A 21,243-nucleotide genomic window follows, 5' to 3' on the forward strand; every position below is an offset into this window, starting at 1 on the left:
GGATGAGGAATAAGGGGTATGTGTGTGGATGGGGTAGGGAGAGGTAAGTTCCCAAAGAACAATGAGAGAGTTCAGATTTTGGTGTGAGTGGCCAAGGACAGAGTGGGGTCATCAGCCAGGAAGAGTGGATGCTAAACTCCCAAACTGCGGATACCCTTGTCTGGAGGCTGGACCGATTCCTGGAAACTAGGAGGCAACTGAGTACAAGTTGGGCATAAGAGGCCCCAGGTGTAGCAATTATAGAGCTGCCTGGGCTGCAAGTTACATGAGTCATTATACTTTCTGGGCTCAAGTTTGCATGATCAGAATGGTACAGAAAATAAAGGGACAGCTTGGCATCTACTTTTCTCCCAACCTTTGACCACAGACCAAACTAAGTTACTGCTCATTCACTTAGCCCTGGCTTTCCCTCCCATCCTAAGCCCAATATTTGAGCCCAACTCAAAATCAAGCCTCGTGGTTTTTATTTGATGTCATTTTGAAATATTGTTCATTGAAAACAACCCCAGTTTATCAAAAGAGCTATGATAATAATTTCAGAGCCCTTTTTATAATTTCAGCTGTTTTTCTGCAGTTATTTTTAGAGCATTTTACCATACATGAACTCACATTATTCTCCTGATAGCTCTAAGAGATGGTGGCCAGGTATTACCAGTCTCCTTTTAATTAACAAGGATATAGGGGCTCAGAGAGGGTATGACTTGCGTAAATGGTATAAACTCTGCCCCTTCTCACTGGATGGTGGCTTCTGGACTTGCTCACAGATTCTATTTCAAAATTTCTTTTAAGTTAGCACATCACATACCTCCCACTGTGAACTTTTAGTGATTCATTTTCTGTCTTGTGTTCTGTAACTCCCTAATGCGTTGCAGAGGGAGATCTCAACACACAATTCTGCCACTTCCTCATTTTTCTCATACTGAGATGCTCTAAGCTTTTATTCATTCCAGTCCAAAGATACCTTGTTTTCCCCCTTACAAATACAGGGAGTTTTCCTGGAAGGCCATCCAAGTAGATCCAAGGTGATTTCAACTTACTTCAGAACAAGGCGAAGAGACAGACCCTGTGGTTTTCACACATACTTTCCAAAGAGCCCTTGGGCAGGGTGTGTGGATTGCTTTGGTTAATTGTTTCTGCTCAGTGGAAAAGCTTTTGTCCCTCTCCCTAGACCCATCCATTAGGGAAGCAAGAACTGAGAGCCTGGGAATAGTTCTTCAATGATTTGATCATAGGGTTTGCTCTCAAGCCAAATTCAATTTTAGGTTGTGAGACACTAACTTCAGAAGATGGAATTTGAATTTTAAATATATTTCCTACGGAATCTTGGACAGCATGAAGTTATGAATCCTTTAAATAAGGGGGAGAAGTAAGAGTCTTCCTTGTTACAAAACAAATGTATATACCCAATCCTGCAATATTTTGACACAGATGAATTTCCCTCAAAAAGAGGACATCTGTAGGGGGGCTGATGGAAGTGCCAGAATTGTTTTCTCAGGGTTGACAATGCTGTCAACATTTATTTCCTACTGAGAAACAGAACATGTTTCTGGTGGAGCTAGCCTGTTGTCAACGCTGACTGCTGGTTTTCCTGGTGCAGGGACTAGGATAAACGGCACTGTTCTTAATTTGTGAAAAGAACCACAGGCTTTGGAATCAGTCAAAGTTTTAAATCCTGGCTTAGCCATTTCCTAGATTTGTGATCCTGGGGCTAACCTAACCTCTCTGAGTCTCAGTTCCCCATCTGTAATATTTGAATAATAATTATCTCAATCGTTGCTGTTTTGAGGATTACATGGCAGACTATACATAAAGTGCTTAGTTAAGTGCCTGCCACATAGAAAAGAGTTCAATAAATTGTATTTTCTATCAATATTACTACCACCACTACTAGCACTGAGTAAGTATTCAATTTATAGGCACAGCGTTAGGAAATCCTAGTCCACAAGAGATGAGATATCACTCTATGTAGGCTGAGGGCTAATTCTTTGGCTAGTTGGTCAAGTATCAGATAATTGAAGCTTTCCTTAGGCGAAGCCTATTATTTCTGTTTGTTTTTGTTTTTGTTTTTGCATTTTACTGCTGTGCTCCCCAAAGCAAAATGATTGGCCCTATCCTGTGTTCTCTTTTTACTCTCTCAGCATTATTATGGCAGGGGAAGGTGTGTTGGTCAATGAACAGTGTGGAGCCACTGAAAGTTTTGGAGCAGGGAAGTAGCACAATGAAAATGGTGTTTTAGGATGAGAAATGTGGTGGCACCACACCACATGGATAAGTGGACAGAGATTTGAAGCAGAAATATTGCTAAGGAGGCTGTGAAATAATTGAGACATCAGGTCATAAGAGAAAGGAAAGGACTGCTGCATAAGTCACATGGAGATGGTTCACATGTCCAACAATGATAACAACAGCACACAGTGGGTATGCAGGATTAATGAGTGGGAAGTCAAAAATAGCACCAGGGTGTTGAACCCAGGCAGGATGATAATTCTATTGTCAGACAAAGAGATGGGAGGTGGAAATGCTTTTGATTTTTAGATAGCTTGTATCTGTCACATGTAAGCCCTATACACAGGATTGTTTAGTAGGCATTATGGGTCTGACATCCAGAAGGAAGATCGAGGCTGGAGAGGTAGATTTAAGAGCCTCCTTTGATAAGCCATATTCATCACCACCTCTGCCCCTTTGTTCATGCTTCCCCGCCAGCCAGAAGTATCCATCTCCTTATCAATTTATATATAACCCTTCTTCAAGTTCCAGTTCTCCCAGGAATTCCTCCCTTAGCACCTTAGTCCCTAATGAGCTCTCTCCCATGAACTCCAATAGTTCCAATAATACTTACTACCAGTATCTATTGTGCATTTTGCATTTAAATAAGTTATTACCATTAACATGGCATTAATGGTTCAGTGGTTAAAATTGTGGACTGTGGAGTCAGATTGCTTGAGTTTAAATCCCAGTTCTATCACCTTACTAGCTGTGTGATGGGCAGGTCACTAAACTTTTGTATGCCTCAGTTTCTTCATCTGCAAAATGGGGATAATAGTAATTGCCTCACAAGGTTGTTGTAAAGATTAAATTAGTTAATACATATAAAGCGATTAGAACAGTTGCCTGACACATAATAGGAGCTATATAAGTATTTATAAATATATTTTTAAAATTTACATGTATACTGGTTACCCAAATAAATCATAAATTTCTTAATGGCAGGGAATTCATCTTAACATCCCTTTTCTTCATAGCACCTAGCACTACTAAGTACTTTACAGGGGTACTTTGCACATTCAGTTGTATGTAAACACAAGTCCCAAGCCAAGACTGGCTGATAAGACTCATGTTGTAGGGAAATATCACCATATACCATGCACTATGGGGTGCTCACTGGCACCCACTATACTGCTTGCTCCAATCATTTTCTAAGCAGGTTTTAGAAAGAATCAGATTGGAGGAGGAACCGGGGAAGTTTTTCTCTTCCCACAGCTCTGTCAAGGATGCCACTTCCCTTTGGAGTTGCCAGTAGGGGAGCTAGGGGAGCTGAAGGAATGTCTAAGCTGTCTTGTTTCAGCTAGCACTGAAAGGCACCTAATTACTTGTGGGACTTTGCTCAAAGCAGCACAAAGGAAATGACGCAGACACCAACCCACCCCTTGCCTTTCCACCTCCCTAGCCTGGAGATGGGAGAAGGGGAAAGGAAGCCAAGAAGCAAGGACCATCCAACGTAGACCTTTTCATTCACCAGACAGGACATCCCACATACTACTGTGTGTCAGTGGGACACTGCAAATAATGCTTGCTGGGAAGTCAGGAGAGCGAGGTTATGGCTCTTGGGTGCTAAGTAATGTGTGACATTGGGAAGATCCCAAGATCCTAGACTTTGTATCTTAGTTCCCCAATGTAAAAAAAAGATAATTATCAATTTCCAACTTAATTCATAGTGCAATTATGAGGAACAACTGAGGTAATAGATTTGGAAATATTTTGCAAAGTGCATAGCATCTAATTCACGTAAAAAGATTGTTATCATGAATCTCTCTTAGCTAGAGAAGAAAGGCATTCTTGTGCTGTTTAACACAGCACAAGACAACAGCCAATAGTCACATGGCTGTTGAACATTTGAAGTGTGGCTAGTCAGAACTGAGATACGTTTTAAGTGTAAAATACAACTCAATTTCAAAGAATGTGTAATTTATTACGTTAATTATATGTTAAAATGATAATATCTTGAACGTATCATTAAATGAAATATGTCAAAATTAATTTTGCCCGTTTTTTAACTTTTTAAGATGTGGCTACTAGAAAATGTAAAATCACATACATGATTTACATTTATGGCTCACATTCTATTTCTGTTGAGCAGCGCTGGTCTAGACAGTCACTTTCAGAAGGTCAGAATAGCCAAGTCCCTCTATCTTAGGCAACCCGAAGCAGCCTACTAGTTTCAGAAAAGAAGGACCCTAGGATACAGGTCTTTCATGAACCCTGCTGTTTTGTGTCCCTTGACCTCCCCTTCTAAAGGCTGTATATTTTGTTAGGGAAGGCTTTCTTTCTTATGAATTTGGGAACGGAAAAGATCGGACTTTCAGAAATAGGTGCACATGAGTTGGGGGAAGGGGAATGGAGAACATTGGATTGCTACAACAATGACTTACTGTTGAAGAATAGCAAACTAATTATCACATTACAATTCTCTCAGCCTACCAGGGTGGGTAATTAGCTTCCTTCAGGGGCTCCTTAAAAAAAAGAAAGAAAGAGAAAGATTCCTTCCCAGCAACTAGCTATTTTGTCCTTTTAATTCAATTCAATTCAACTGGGGACAAAGTTACATAAAGGGAAAATTAACACATTAATGGCTGAAATGGAAACAGAGAGAGACATGTCTTTCTTTAGCTCTGAAGCCAGGCTTACCTTTGCTCATCAAAATGGCAAGTCCGGGGTTAATCAAAGTGTGGCACTGCATAAGCTTTTTTCAAATATCCCATAGGAGCCTCCTGGGCTCAGATTTTATCTTTTTACCACAGTTCCATGGCCTGATTTAAAGACAGACATAGCTAATATGACTTAGATTCTAAGAGTCCATCAGTTCTTCCCGGTGAAAATGAGCTCCTTACAGAAATATTATATAGACAACCAAATCCTTACTTAACTTGAGTTTAGGGCTTAGCAACAGACATTCCATTTGGGGCAAACTCAATATTGGCAGAAGTGAGGATTGAACTTGAAGGAAATAAAGTAGAAGGATTTGATTTGTTCATGGGGCAGAACAGGAAAGGGGACAACTTACGGTCTAAAGACTAAGGAATAAAGAATCAAATTATAGCACAAATTACAGACCAAATAGCATCAATTTACTAAACCTCAAGTCAGAATGAACCTAGCTATTAACTGAACCATGAATTTGACCATATAGATATAGATATAGATATCTAGCAAACTTGTTCAAACCAGAATCAAACCTGTATATTTTCCAATGAAGTAGAACATCAAAACATTCCTTAAACTGAACCTGAACCCAGCCAATGTTTCATTTGGTTAGAATTCCTGCTAAAGAGGAAAACTTTTGGTCCTTCTTTTGTCTTCAAAGGAAGACAATCTTCCAGTGGTCTGTCTTCCATAGACTTGGATTCTAAGAGTCTTTTGTTACTCGGGTTGAAAGAAGTTTTATAAATCCATTCACAAGTTCCATATCCAAGACTGACTAACACAGGATGGAAACAGGGTGCTACTACCATGTCCTAGAAATGAACAAAGCCTGTTTGCCCCACCTAACCTATTATCATTTGGTTAAGTTTATTTTAACCTGTATATGTCCCTGGCTAACAGCTAAAAAAATCTTGACATTTTATGAAACAATTGTTCCTTTTTAAATCTCAAATGTCTGTAAGGAGAAATTTATGCCAACTGAAAAGTATGCACTGTCTATAGCTTATCATTCTGGTTATCTGCTTGTTTCTGTGGGAGCTATTTTACAACTCTGTAAATTGTAAATAACTGATAACAATGGAAAATTATCCTTATCTATAGAGATTCAAATTCTGAATTATCTAATGATGATATCAAAACTCAGAAAAGGCAAAAATCTTGCACAAATCACAAAGCTAGGAAGTGGCGTAGCTGGGACTTCTTAGAGAGTCATCTGCCTCTCCTCTTTCATATCTTACCAATCTCCTCGTCCCAGCTTGGAATGGTCCTGAGTGAGGTGGAAGTGGAGAGGGGAAAATGGGTATAGCAAATCCAAACTTTAGCTAAGGTACTGTTTTGCCTGAGATCAGCTTTGCCCTTACGGAATGTTCACTGAATGGATGGCTTGGACTAGGATCTAAACAAACTCCCATGAAATGGGCTTGGTTATGTTACAACCCTTCAGGGTTGGAATCATGAGGAGGCTATAGACACATTATCTGAGATGAGCCCAAACATTATGGCAATTGCCATAAAGATTGTCTAGACTAGGGTTTGACTTCATTTATGTTCATGAACATCAGAATATAAATGAATATTTCAATTCTTTAAACTGAGAACACCATGTTAGATTGGTGGTAGGAAACAGAGGTTATTTGTAATTCTGCTATCTGCCAAGCAAATTCCCCTCATACACCCAAATTGGTTACTCTGTTTATCGTGTAGGTTGGAATAAATCCTCATTTCTTTTTTTCTTTTCTTTTCTTTTTTTTTTTTAGTGAAGGAGTTATGAAAAAGCAAGAGCAGATCTTGCCTGCCAAAGCCTGGGTTGGGATCTATTATAATATTGTAACTCCCTTCAATTTGAAAAATATTCATTGAGTTCTAATATATTCATGTTATATCTCTGATATCTTAGAGTCAGTGAGGTGCATACTTTGTAGAAGGGAAATTCTGTAGGAGGCATTCTGGAGATCAGTGATTTGACATATATTTAAACTGTGTAGTTATAGGTAGTTGTGTTCATGTGTGCTGGGTAACCAATTGGATGCAGTCTGCAAAGAGGATCTATTTACTTCAAGCTGGTACTACCTGAGAATTTCTAACTGATGAGTTATATGGTGGTTTAAAAACAGATCTACAAATTCTTCAACACTCTTTCCTTTAATAAATAGAGTCTGGTTCCTCTCTCTTTGAATGTAGGTTGGACTTAGTGACTGTTCCAATGAATATAATAAAGGAGAAGTGACAGTGTTGGCTATGGAGATAGATCACAAAAGGCAGTACATCTTGTTCTTTATTCATTCTCTTGGATCACAAACTAAGGTAGGAGATCTTGCCAACAGCCATATTGTAAGTGGATCCTACAGCCCCAGTTGAGCCTTCAGATGACTGTAGCCCCTACTAATATTTTAATGATATCCACATGACAGACTCTGAGCCAGAACCACCTAGACAAAACACTCTAGAATTTCTTGCCCACCAAAACTGTGAGATAAAAAAAAAAATGCCTTTTTCTTAAGCCACTAAGTTTTGGGGTAATGAATTTGTTTCACAGCAAGATACAAATAATACAGGTTAGAAATCCCAGAAATAGCTACTGCTGTTTCTGAGAAATGATTAGCTAAGCAATTATTGCCAGACTTTATTAATCTTGACCAAGTGTTTTAAAGTGTATTTTTTGCAAGTCTCTGCTTAAAAACTGTCCAATTTTGTTCTCATCCCAAGTGTTAAAACCCAGGTCTTTGTAGTTTCAGCAATATAAATTTGCTTAGATATAGATTTATGTGCTCTTCTGTACTTTTGAACAAGATAGCATCAAGGCACATGTATTGTTTATTTCTTCAGCAAACATTATCTAAATGCTTGATTGGTCTCTAGCACCATGTTGGGTAAAATAGGTACTGTTGTGCATCTATTTATTCACAAATATTACTGGAGCATCTACTAGGGGCCAGGCACTATGCTCTGCACTGATGATATGAAAATGAACCGACCACATTACCTTTGAGGGGCTCAGCATTTAATTGCGGAAGTAGACAGGTAAACACATACTTGACAACACAGTGTGGTGAATATTACCCCAAAGATATGAATGGCATGCTATGGTATTGCAGAGACTGGAACGATTATCTCTATGTGAGGTCTTGAATGACGAATAGGAGTTTTCAAGCAAAAAAGGCTGATGGGTTAGAGGGATGGCATTCCAGGTATGGGGGAACAGGGAGTGCAAAGACATGGAAGTACTAAAAGCCTGGGCTGCCTTTTCATACTTTAATTTCCTCAACCCAAGAATAGAGATGGCTGGTGATATGCATGCTCCTGGCAGTGTGATGCAGGCAGAACAGGCTATTCATCTTGGCACAAGCATTTCATAGCCATCAGGCTGCTCATGATGCCCCAAACTGAAGGGCCCTTTTGTTTTCCCAAGGCTCTCAGACTGCAAGAATTCTCATGATAAACTCTGAGCCTTGGGATGACAAATGTATAAGTATTTTGGACCATACACTTTCCTTAGTGTGAAGAACCTCAAATTGTGCATAAATCTAAGCTTCTGAACTTGGACTTCTAAAGCCTTTTATTTTTGATATTTGTTATAAAATAATGGAAGACATTGCCTCTTAGATCAGTGTCACTCAAACTGTGGGTCCAAGACAAGATAGCGTTCACATCAGAATGCAAATCAACATACTGCTGCCTTCATCAATAAAATCAGGCTCTGAAAAAAAGTCAGCTGAGCTAAGTGGTTTGCTTAATGGCATAGTTTATTTACATTTGGCACAAGCTCCTAATCTTGCCACAGAGTGACTGGTAACAAATAGTTCATGGGTTGGCAGTGATCAATAGACCACATGTTTTAGATAACTCACTATCCACTAAACAAAATCTTCTATGGCAAATCTGTTTGTTTTCTTTTAGAACCTGGTCTGTGCTTTACTTTCCAGTTGTGAGGTTTATACAATTTATCTTGTCCCCTATATATATGGCATATATATGTAGTGTACTTGTTTCCCTTTTTGTTTTGGCTTCTAATTACTTCAGAGTCAAATTTGAAGCTCAAGTGAGTCAACTATGTTGACACTTTGGGGTGTTGTTTTTTATATTCTTTTTCTTGATTCTGATTTTTAATTTCAGGTTTATGGTTAACTTGATAATTCCATTGAATATGTTTTTTGCCACATGATGTTGAAGATGATGAAAATGATGACAACCATGAAAATAAGCATTACAGCAAGCATAGACAATGGGCCAGGCTTCTGGTTTGCATCCATTTGAGTGGAATAATGGTTGTAGCTGTGCCTCCATGACTCCAAACAAGTTTGACTGTTTTAGTCTCTGAATTGATAGAATAGGGTTTCATGGAGACACAGTGGTGTTCATGAGGAACTGATTCCTCTGCATGCAGAGAGTATTGTCCTCCATAAATGAAGTCAGCGTGCACAGTTAGGAAAAGAGCACTCACCGTCTTGGTCGTTACCTGAGTCAGCTGGAGACTTGCTTCGGCGCATAGGACCAGGGCTCTTGGCTGAAGTCTTCTGAGGTGTTGGGGATGCCTTTGGGCCAGCTGTGGCTGATGGGTTTCCCTTCATGACTCGGCATTCTGGGGCAAAAGGACACAGACAGCTTAGTAGAGGATAAAACAGGCTCAGCATGTTATCAGCCTCTGGAAACCGCAATAACCACCACAGGCCAAAGGACCTAAATAGGTCAGGACTACAATGTGGTCCTTATTATTAGTAGGAGCCATGGTTCTGGGGAGGGAGGCATTAGGGAAACCTTCAAAAGCCACCTGGGCTAAGCTAGGTGTTTAAGCCCCTGAATTATGAAAACAAGGGCAAGAGTCCATAAACAGGTCAAGTAGGCAACTAAATAGTCAACTCAATCATTTATGGACAAGCTAGCTATGTCTCAGAATAGCACCTATTGATATAATGTTTAATTAATTTCCCTGAATTAGAGATTAACAGCTCAGAGGTTACAGCTACACAGATGAAACATCCATTGAGTAATTTGAAGGAAAGGTAGGGAGCTACCACTTACTATTACATGCCACACACGTTGTAATAGTCACATGGTGGATATCATGTCACTTTATATAAATAAGCACTATGACCACCACCATCTTGCATTTATCGAGTTCTTTTCGATTTCCCATGTATGTTATTGCAATCCCTTATGGGGGGTTAATGAATAAATGGGCCAGCAGTGACTCTGCCACTAAAAACTTAAGAAAGCTTGCTGGTGTGTGGGAGAGTCTGCCAAACGTTCTTGTATTTGCCCTAGCCTCAGTCTGACACCTTTGGAACACCCTTTCTATGCAGGTCACTCAGCATCCCCTTCTATGGTCATTTTGGGCACTAATAGTGCTAATTTATTGGAAGGATTATTATTCTCATTTTGCTGATGAGAGTACAAAAATCTTAACCCCCTTGCCTAGGGACACAAAACAAGAAATTAGTAAAACAAGGTCGAAAAGTCAAGTCTCCTGAGTTCCAGTTTAGTGCTCTTTCTACTACAGTTTTTCCAACCTTGTGCTGTGATGCACAAATGGGAATCAAACAGCAGAGTAGAGGATATAGTCTTTCCTTTCCTTTAAACACTTTCTTGTTGCCTCCTACTTAAAGGTGCATTGAAATATAAATTAAACAGAAAGATTAGAGGAGCTTTTCTGGTAAATTGAATATTTTAGGAAACTGAGTTCAGCAGAAAGCCCCTTTTTGTTTGTTTCACTTCTTGTTTTGGTTGGTGACCTTTAGTGATCACTGTCCAGAGCTGAAGATACAGAAGGTATAGGAAATTGGACATAACCTGAGGTTTGTTTAGCTATTCTATAGTCATTGCCTCTTCCTAAAGGGAACACAGCAGAAATGCCACCTCTTAGAGGGTTCTTGTCACTTGAGTTGTTTATAAAGTCTATATTAGCAAAATTCCCTTTGATTTTTTTTCATACTTTGCTTCTCCTAAATGGGAAATATGCTCTGAATGTATCTTTCCATCAGCATCACATTCTACCCTTGTTGCTGCGTGAGCTAATTAACCTTTAATGTATACCTGGAGCTTGGACTCAAACAAACAGAGATGGGAAGACGATTAGATCCTTCTTATTATTAATAACCCTCTGTAATCCTGAATCACAAGGCAGACGAATGGGGCAGCAAGTTTGATGGTGTGAAAAGGTTTGACACTAAGAATACTGTGGAAAAATCTCTCTAAATTGGAACCATAATCATGAGCTAAATAGCTGGAGGACGTTGAATGGAGAAAAAAGGATATGTATAATATCCAAGTTCTGACTGAAAATATTCCTTCCTGTGGTCTGATTGTGCCTGTTATCCCATGTGACACAATATATGGTTCAAGAAATATGGTCACTATTGGGGCAGATAGTGAGTTTTACTGAGTTTGGAGCCTGGGACTCTGGGACATCCAGTCAGTCTTTCAGTCTTACATGGGTCATGACCCATGTATCCAAATATACAGGAGAAAGACTAACATTATAAGCCCTTGAAGGATCATGCGTGGATGTTTTCCATGCCATACAAACCCATGGAAATCCTAAAGGATAGAAGGGGAGAGAACCATGGAGCAATAAAACCCAGTGGTTATGCTTACCATTTTCATCCAGAGAAAAATCATCCTGAGCATAGCGAAATTTTTCAGGACCACAGGCAATAAACACATCATCATCACCAAAGAAATCATGGAGACAGGTTACCTGTGGAGAAAGCAGAAACACTGATTGTATATGATGGTACTGTGACAATGAACCTCACACTACATTGACAAGGAGAAAAGCTTCCCATCTAGGCCATCATCTTCAGCTCCCAGATGGCCCTACAAATGTCACCTTTTCTCAGAGCCTCAAAGACAGGAAGCTCCTGGCCCAACTCTAGGGCGAGGGTCTGGGCCAAGGAAGATGAGAAAAATCTTCTGCAGTCTGACTGTAGCTGACCCAGAAGTGGAAATGTGCTGCTTCATCTGAATGAGTTCTAAAGGAAGGACATCATTTCTTAACTGCTTTGGACACACAAAAATTGAACTTTTGCTAAAAGCTGGCCGAGAACCTGGTAGTGGCACAGAATACCATTTCTTCCTGTGAAACCAGAAGAGGAAAACTTCATCATGAGCAATGGGTCCCAATAGGCCTGAGTTTCTACTGGTAGAGCCATGTTCCCAGGACCCTCATGCCTGCTAGCATCCTAAGCATTACTGCTTCTCCACAACGGACAGACAGTCTCCCCAACCCCCTCTCTGCACAAAGAGATGAGGGTCCCTGGGAAAGTATGCTGCTCCCTGCAGTCTCCCCACTTCTCGGCTTTCCTAATTACATCTGATAATTAGTCCAGCACATCAGGGAAACCCCTGGAGGAACCATAGAGTCAAAACATGCTTATCCCACCTCTTAGTTTGAAAGTGTTCAAAGCCTCTAATTGTTCTAAGTTTCCCATTCAAGCTGCCAGCAATGGCTTTCCAAAGGCATGGTGCTCACAAACTAACAACAGCTTGCTGGGTGCAGAGAGCGATATGTTACATTAGAAAAATATTAATATTAATAACATCACCCCCACCCAAGGTTAACTCAATCCCTGTTTTCCCAGCCAAAATGATTGCAAGCCTTACACAAAAGGAGATATACTTAAAGATTATCCCCATTGTGTCAGCCTCCCAATCATTCAAGAGATGCCCAGAGAAGAGAAGGCGACTTGAAGGATTGCAGGGTCACTCTCATTAAGCCTCTTTCCAGTCCTGGGTCTTGACCTCATCAAATTGGCCAACACCTTTCTTCAGCCCACTTGTCCTTCATCCATTCATTCCACGATCACAGAATGACAATCAGAGCTACCAACAAATTGAATGCTTACTCTGTGACAGGCACTCTGGTAAGTAATTCCAAATCTGTCATCTCATTTTACCCTCACAAGAAACTCTAGAAGTCAGTATTTATTGTCATTACTATTTTAGTCTTGAGAAAACTATGACCCAGAGACAATAAGTAAGTTTTCCAGGTGGAGATCAATGAAGCCAAATAAACACAGATCTATCTAACTTCAAAGCCTGTCCTTTTAACCACTTGGCAATACAAAGCACTTACATATAGATCAGTCACTGGGGAGACAAAGATGAAGAAGACTCAGGCCATGACTTCATGGAGCTTACAGTCTGATGAGGTGAGATACATTGAAATAGAGCATTTCAATTTAGTATCATGAGTGCTAGGATGGGAGTATCTGTTGGTGCTGTGAAAGCTATTGATTACCATGTCCAATGACCCTAGTCACTGGTTAGCACTGTTAGTTCAATAGGCATCCTGCATATTGTCCTAGTAGTGGATCCAATGACAGAGGCTACATGGTTTTGAGCCTAGCTGCAGACCTCCTACCAATATCTTGGACCTTGGCTCAATAAAACACAGAGCCCTTAACTCTGATACACCAAATATCTCTGAACTATTTACCTGCCGTCACATCCTTGACCCTGAAGATCTCTGCCATATCTTCCTATTCGAGGCTGCCTTTGACCCTGACTAGCTGACTTTATTTTTGGTCATGAGTCAGGAATACCTCATCCGTGAGTGTCCCTCTGTTAGTGGTCTCAAGGATTTAGCACTTTGTTTCAAGACCTGCCTGTATTTTCATGAGGACTCACTTAGTTCTCCCCATTGTATCACAGGTTTCTGAATCTAACAGCCAAATTTATACCTTCCTCTATATCTTCCTGTGGTTCCTTGTAGAGAGCTTATCACACAGTGAAAATTTACTTAGGGCTGTTTCTGCCTCAGCTACATGCAAAGAAGGTAAGAAATAGGAATATTCGGGGGCTTTGTAAGGATATACAAAGACAGAAAAGTAGGAATAAGAAAGATGAAATCAACTGCAGCAGACAACGGAGATTAGCATTTAGAGACTTTAAAAGGCAACACAAGTATACAAATTTAGGAACAAGAAAGTAGAAATAATGTGAATTCAGAAACTATTCTTCACATAACTATGCTAATTAGTTTGAAAACAAATGAAATGATGATTTTTAAAGAAAAGTCTAGGCCGGGTGCAATGGCTTACGCCTGTAATCCCAGCACTTTGGGAGGCCGAGGCAGGTGGATCACGACGTCAGGAGATCGAGACCATCCTGGCCAACATGGTGAAACCCCGTCTCTACTAAAATACAAAAAATTAGTCCGGCATGGTGGTGCACACCTGTAATCCCAGCTACTTGGGGGGCGGGGGAGCTGAGGCAGGAGAATCGCTAGAACCTGGGAGGCGGAGATTGCAGTGAGCCGAACCCGGGAGGCGGAGATTGCAGTGAGCCAAGATCACACCACTGCACTCCAGCCTGGCAACAGAGAGAGACTCCGAAAAAAAAAAAAAGAAAGAAAGAAAAGAAAAGACTCAATAATCGAATTAGTTCAAAAAGAAATAGAAAATTGAAACTAGTAAAAAAAATTTAGTAAATGCTTCAAACAGCAACCTTCCCTGCAAAGTCACCAGAGCGTTCATTATGGAGGTATTTGTGGAAATTGCTTCCTAAGAAGAAAACCTAAAAGCTCCAAAGCAGCCATCTCAGACACATGCCATGATATCCTGTTGTAGGAAAATAATGTCTTACATATTGCTCTAGGGGTTGCTGTTACAATGATCCACCCTCCTCCAACCACAAGCCTCTCCACCCACACCCAGGCTTTGGGAAAAGCCTTTGGATAACCCCTCTTTGGGGGAGCTTCTAAGGAAGGCAAAGTCCCCTATGCTTCTGACAGACTCACAGTGGTGTGGCTGGCTTCAAACACAGTCATGCTACAATCCAGCTGTTCAGCATCAGATGTCTTTGTGTGATCCCATTCCACATTTTACTGGCTCCCAAATGCAGACAAACGCACTTTGTGCATGTGGATACCCAGCTTTCCTAAATGTCTTGGCTATTGAGACACAGCAGCCCCCTATCTTTGTTACAGGGTTGGGAAAATAGAATGCTCTCCATCTTAAATAAGAGGAACTCAAAGCACAGAGAGTCGAAGTGTCCCAAGGATACACAGCTGGCTCATGGCAGAGTTGGGACTAGCATTCAGGTGTTCTGCTTCAATTCAGGACAAAATAACTCAATTGCCTGAAAGAACATATTATCCTAAAGCACTGACTTCAAAGGCATATCTGTAGCCTAGACAGGAAAATCTATATTTGTCCTAATCAATGCCTGCTATGCATTAGAACATCTTACCAGATTGAAAAAATAAGCTTCTTTAAGGATATGCTTAATCTATGGACAACCAAACTCTATTCATTACTGTAACAATAACCAAGTATATGATGGAGAAGGAGGACAAGGAGAGGGAGAAGGCGGAAGAAAAGAAAGTAGAAGAAGGAAAAGAAGGAGGAGGAGGAGAAGAAGAATGGAATATAAGAAATAATTCTCAAATGAAACTCACACTCACTTAACACCTGCTTTTTAAAATTCCATGGAGGTAATATGATACAAAGTCCACCTTAGCTAACATTACACATGTATGATTTTCCCAGTTAGTTTTTTGAGATATAATTTCCATTACAAGGGGGCAACAGAAATAGTAAATATAATAATCATCATAATATCACTTACAGCACTACAGCATCCTCAGGGATCAAAGGTCTTGCTGACATCAGCTTCAGTATGAATCATACTTGGATTTTTAAGTCAGGGAAGAGAACACAAAGGCATGACACCTACCTTTATAATTAATCAACTTCCAGGACAAAATTAATAAAATCAACTCACATTAACATTGAACCATTAACTCAATGCTCTTCCTTTGGAAAAAAAAAAAAAAACAGCAGGTGTTGGGGGAAGGGAAGCCAGCTTGGTTGTGCATTAGCGTGAACAATAGATTATACGGATAGTCCAGTGGCTTAAATGTCAAAGTACACATAGGGAAATGGAGACAACAGATCATTGTGTCAGAGAAGTTTGAGTCTATTAGCTGCAAATAGAAACTTCACTCTGTGACTTGATTTAAGCTTGATTAGATTCTCCATCCACATATTACAGATGCTGGCAGTTCGTTTTTGAACATGCCTGGTTCTAGTAGATTCTACATTTCACTTACCTAACTATTTAGAAATAAATGTTTTCTTGAGAAGTAAGGTCTTGCTCACATTATCTATGATGATCACTTTTAACTTGTAAAATATTTTCTTCAGAAGTTCAATTCTACTAATATTGATACATTAAGCACTTACTAGGGCAAAGGAACTCTGTAAGAGATACAGAAATGTCTAATAAAGGGCCATGTCTTCAAAGAGTTGACAACATAATAAGCAAGTCCGGATTACACAAATAATTGGAATACAAGGCAGGCTGCTGTTTGCACTATTATAAAGATGCAAAGAGCAAGGGAAGCACAGAGGACAAAGAGAACAATTCTAATTATGAACTGGGGAAGGCTTCACACAGAAAAACTGAGTCTTGAAGGATGAGTGGGATATAGGTTGATGGAGGTACTCCATGCAGAGGTGATTGCAAAACAAAGGTAGGTATCCTTTTCTTAACAGCCCTAGGAAGAGTTGCATCCTGTTGACTATAGTAAGGTATTCTGATTTTCCAAAGCTATGCACAGCACAATTGCCTAGACTCACCTGCCAACCTTCTACACAGGCAAAACATAGAGTTGTCTGTTGGTGGAATTCAGGGTGAAGAGGAGGGCAGAGAGTGTCTATGAGGAGGAGTGGCCGGAGTGGTAAAGAAGAGGGAAAAACTGTGGCAAGGAACACAAACCACACTGATTTTTCAGTCTTGCCAACAGTGTGCCTTGCCTATCAAGAATGGCAGGGAAATTTTGCAAAATGAGTTAATAAAATCGCAGTAAACATAACAGATGAGGCTTTTTCTAAATGTTACTGCTACTCGTATTTTGGAACATTTCCCACCTACCAGCCCTGGACCAGCTCCAGTCAGAGGTTGACACAGAGTTGGCTTGGTGAACTGCAGCAACCTTTCGGAAACAACCCTGACTTTTTTTTTTTTTTTTTTAATCAAACTCATGTTTCTGAGGTTATCTTGAAGCCTTATTTGCGGGTTTTTTATGACAACATTTTTGCCTGCGCAACAAGCTCCTTGGTTCTGTAGTGCCTTTTCTTTTTTTTTTTTCACAGATCTCTTTATTCAATGCCCTGAACTTTCCTAAAATCTGTGCTGAAATAATAACAATGGCACTTACACTTGTGTGATATTTTTACTGTTTTTGAAACACTTCCACGTTTATGGTATTTTATGTTTTCTTTCATACTTGTAATTCTCCTCTCAACTCAATCCAATTAGGCTTCCATTCCCATTGCTCCACCAAGGCTGCTCTTGTTAAGGCCAACAGTGGCTTTCATGTTGTCAAATCCAATGGTCCTTCTCTGGCCTCATCTTACTCAACCCATCAGCAACACTGGATATAAGTTGATCGAGTTCTTTTCCCTACTTTTCCTTCTTTGCTTCTGTGAGATCACAGTCTTCTGAATTTCCTTCTGCTTCAATCTCTTTTGCTAGAGTCTTTTCCTTTTTTAGACTTTCAGTATTTGAAAGCCCCAGTGATCAGGTCTTACATCTCTTTTATTTTTTATTTACATATTTTTACTAGGTGATCATATCCAGTTCCAAGGCTTTACACATTGCTATGGTTTCGATGTTTGTCCCCTCCAAAACTCATGTTGAAACTTACTCCCCAATATGGCATTATTGAAAGGTGGGGTTTTTTAGAGGTGATTGGGTCATGAGGGCTCTGGATGAATGGGTTAATGGATTAACGAGTTATCATGGGAGGAGAACTGGTGGCTTTATAAGAAGAGAAAGTGAGACCTGAGCTAGCATGTTCAGTCCCCTTGCCATGTGATGCCCTATACCACCTCGGAACTCTATAGAAAGTCCCTACCAGCAAGAAGGCCCTCACCAGATCTGACCCCTTGACCTTGAACTTCACAGCCTCCAGAACTGTAAGAAATAAATTATGCTTCTTTGTAAATTACCCAGCTTTAGGTAATCTGTTATAAGCAACAGACAATTAACTAAGACACATGCTATATATATACTGAATACTCACACATTGATATCTCCAGGTCCTTCTTACCCCTGTACTCTAGACATGTATATCCATCCAACTGCCTGTTCAATATCTCCACTTGCTTGTCTAATAGGCATTCCATGTTTAATATGCCCAAGACTAAACTGTTATTTCTCTCCTCCATATTTTACTTCCCTTCAGCTTTCCTTATCTTAAAGAAAAGGCACAATTCACACAATTACCCAAACCAGAAACCTGAGAGTAATTTTTCATTAGGAGCCACTTTTCTCCCTCTCCCTGATCACATTACTAGTCTAAAATACACTACAATATAGTCTCATAACTGTTCTCTAGGCAGCATGCCCTCTGCATGCCCCACAAATACCTATTCTGTTTTGTATAAAGCAATCAGAGTAGTATTTTATAATTTTAATCAGGAATATCACTCTTCTGTTTAAAACCCTTGAAAGCCTGCCCATCACTGATAAAATAAAATCCAAACATTTTAGCTCCCTGGGTGGGGGAAGGGCAGCATTCATCTCTATAGCTCCAGGCCACACTTTTCCCCTGCTGGAGCCAGGGAGCTGTACTGCTTGGTCCCAAGACATGTCCCCAACAGCCCAGCACACTGGCTGTGGCAGACTGTGGCCAGAGTGCCTCTTCAGGCCTGACCCTGACTCATCCTTCCTCACTGGGTGAGGATTCCCTGCAGGAACTTTATTAACTCTAGTCAGAGGCTCAGGGGCAGAACTCTGATCTCCGTTGGCCTGAACCTGTAGGAGTAAGGGTGGCTGCAGTCTCTGTAGACCAGCAGACTTAGCCTTTCTTCCTGGTAGTTCTGAGGAATCAAGGCAGCCCAGATGAGTGGGTTTTCCCCCAGTGAGGCACACCCCTTCCACCAAGGGAAAAAGTGCTTCATTAAACGGGTCCTGTTCCCCATGCCACCCGACTGAATGAGACCCTTCAACGGGGGTTATCAGACAAACTCATACAGGAGCGATCCTACTGGCATCAGGTTGGTGCCCTTCGAGGTCAGAGATACCAGAAGAAGGAAAAGACACCCATCTTTGCTGTTCTCCAGCCTCCTTGAGTGACATCTCTAGGCATGGAGTGAACCAGATGAATATGGCCTGAAGTGAACCCCCAGCAAACCACAGCCACCCTACAGAATAGGGACCTGACCATCGAAAGAAAAACAAACAGAAAGCAACAACAACAGCATCAACAACAACCAAAGAGCCCCCACAAAAACCCCATGCAAAGGTCAGCAGCCTCAAAGATCGAAACTAGACAAACTCATGAAGATGAGAAAGAATCAATGAAAAAAATGCTGAAAACCCAAAAGCCCAGAGTACCTCTTCTCCAAATGATCTCAATGTCTCTTCAAGGGCACAGAATTAGAAGGAGGATGAGATGGACAAATTGACAGAAGTAGGCTTCAGAAGATGGGTAATGAAAAAACTATGCTAAGCTAAAGGAACATGTTCTAACCCAATGCAAAGAAGCTAAGAACCTTGATTAAAGGTTAGAGGAGCTGCTAACTAGAATAGCCATTTTAGAGAGAAAATAAATGACCTGATGGAGCTGAAAAACACAGCACAAGAACTTCATGAAGCATACACAAGTATTAATAGCCGACTCCACCAAGCAGAAGAAAGGATATCAGAGTTTGAAGACCACCTTACTGAAATAAGGCATGCAGAAAAGACTAGAGGAAAAAGAATGAAAAGGAATGAACAAACCCTCCAAGAAATATGGGACTTCGCAAAAAGACTGAACCTACGATTGATTGCAGTACATAAAGGAGACAGGGAGAATGGAAACAAGCCAAAAAACACACTTCAGGGTATTATCCAGGAGAACTTCCCCAACCTAGCAAGACAGGCCAATATGCAAATTCAGGAAATACAGAGAACACTATTAAAACACTCCATGAGAAGATCAACCCCAACACACATAGTCCTCAGATTCTCCAAGGTCTAAATGAAGGAAAAAATGTTAAGGGAAGCCAGAGAGAAAGGCCAGGTCACCTACAGAGGGAAGCCCATCAGACTAACAGCAGACTTCTCAGCAGAAACTCTACAAGCCAGAAGAGATTGGGGGCCAATATTTAACATTCTTAAAGAAAAGAATTTTCCACTGAGAATTTTACATCCAGTCAAACTAAGCTTCATAAGCAAAGGAGAAATAAAATCATTTCCAGACAAACAAATGCCGAGGGATTTCATTACCACTAGGCCTGCCTTGAAAGAGCTCCTGAAAGAAGCACTAAATATGGAAGGGAAAAACTGGTACCAGCCACTGCAAAAACACACCAAAATATAAAAACCAATGACACTATGAAGAAACCACATCAAATAGTGTGCAAAATAACCAGATAGCATCATTATGACAGGACCAGATTAACAGATATCAATACTAACCTTACATTTAAATGGACTAAATGCCCCAATTAAAACACACAGACTGGAAAATTGGATAAAGAGTCAAGACGTATTGGTGTGCTATATTCAGAAGATGCATCTCACATGCAAAGACACACACTGGCTCAAAATAAAGGGATGGAGGAAAATTTACCAAGCAAACGGAAAGCAAAAAAAAAAAGCAGGGGTTGCAATCCCAGTCTCTGACAAAACAGACTTTAAACCAACAAAGATCAAAAAAAGACAAAGGACGTTACATAATTGTAAAGGGAACAATTCAACAAGAAGAGCTAACTATTATATATATATATATATCCATCCAATACAGGAGCATCCATATTCAAAATCAAGTTCTTAGAGGCCTACAAAGAGACTTAGACTCCCACACAATAATAGTGGGAGACTTTAACACCCCACTGTCAATATTAGACATATCAACGAGACAGAAAATTAACAAGGATATTCCAGGCTTTAACTCGGCCTGGATCAAGTGGACCTAAAAGACATCTACAGAACTCTCCACCCCAAATCAAGAGAATACACATTCTTCTCAGCACCACGTGGCACTTATTCTAAAATCGACCACATAATTGGAAGTAAAACACTCCTCAGCAAAAGCAAAAGAACTGAAATCCTAACAAACAGTCTCTCAGACCACAGTGGAATCAAATTAGAACTCAGGATTAAGAAACTCACCCAAAACCACACGATTACATGGAAATTGAACAAACTGCTCCTGAATGACTCCTGGTTAAACAATGAAATTAAGGCAGAAATCAAGAAGTTCTTTAAAATCAAAGAGAACAAAGAGACAACGTACCAGAATCCCTGGGACACAGCTAAAGCAGTGCGAAGAGGGAAATTTATAGCACTAAATGCCCACATCAGAAACCTAGAAAGATATCAAATTGG

The 21,243-nt window shown here is 40.3% G+C and overlaps 1 protein-coding gene across 4 annotated transcripts in view; it reads right to left on the reverse strand.

The window, feature by feature from the left end:
• DCX (doublecortin) overlaps window positions 1-21,243 on the reverse strand; it is a 118,501-nt gene that overhangs the window by 26,846 nt on the left and 70,412 nt on the right. For 2 of the 4 annotated variants that reach the window (XM_012499118.2, XM_003262202.2), the window contains exons 4-5: window positions 11,512-11,614; window positions 9,377-9,499 (exon numbers count right to left, since the gene is read on the reverse strand). In XM_012499118.2, the coding sequence (XP_012354572.1) occupies window positions 9,377-9,499; window positions 11,512-11,614 (226 nt within the window). Of the gene's footprint in view, window positions 1-9,361; window positions 9,500-11,511; window positions 11,615-21,243 lie in introns of all 4 variants that reach the window. The other 2 variants (XM_003262201.2, XM_030806986.1) reach the window with 1 other exon arrangement.

This window comes from Nomascus leucogenys, chromosome X (assembly GCF_006542625.1).
Source record: "Nomascus leucogenys isolate Asia chromosome X, Asia_NLE_v1, whole genome shotgun sequence".
Taxonomy (NCBI): Eukaryota; Metazoa; Chordata; class Mammalia; order Primates; family Hylobatidae; genus Nomascus; species Nomascus leucogenys.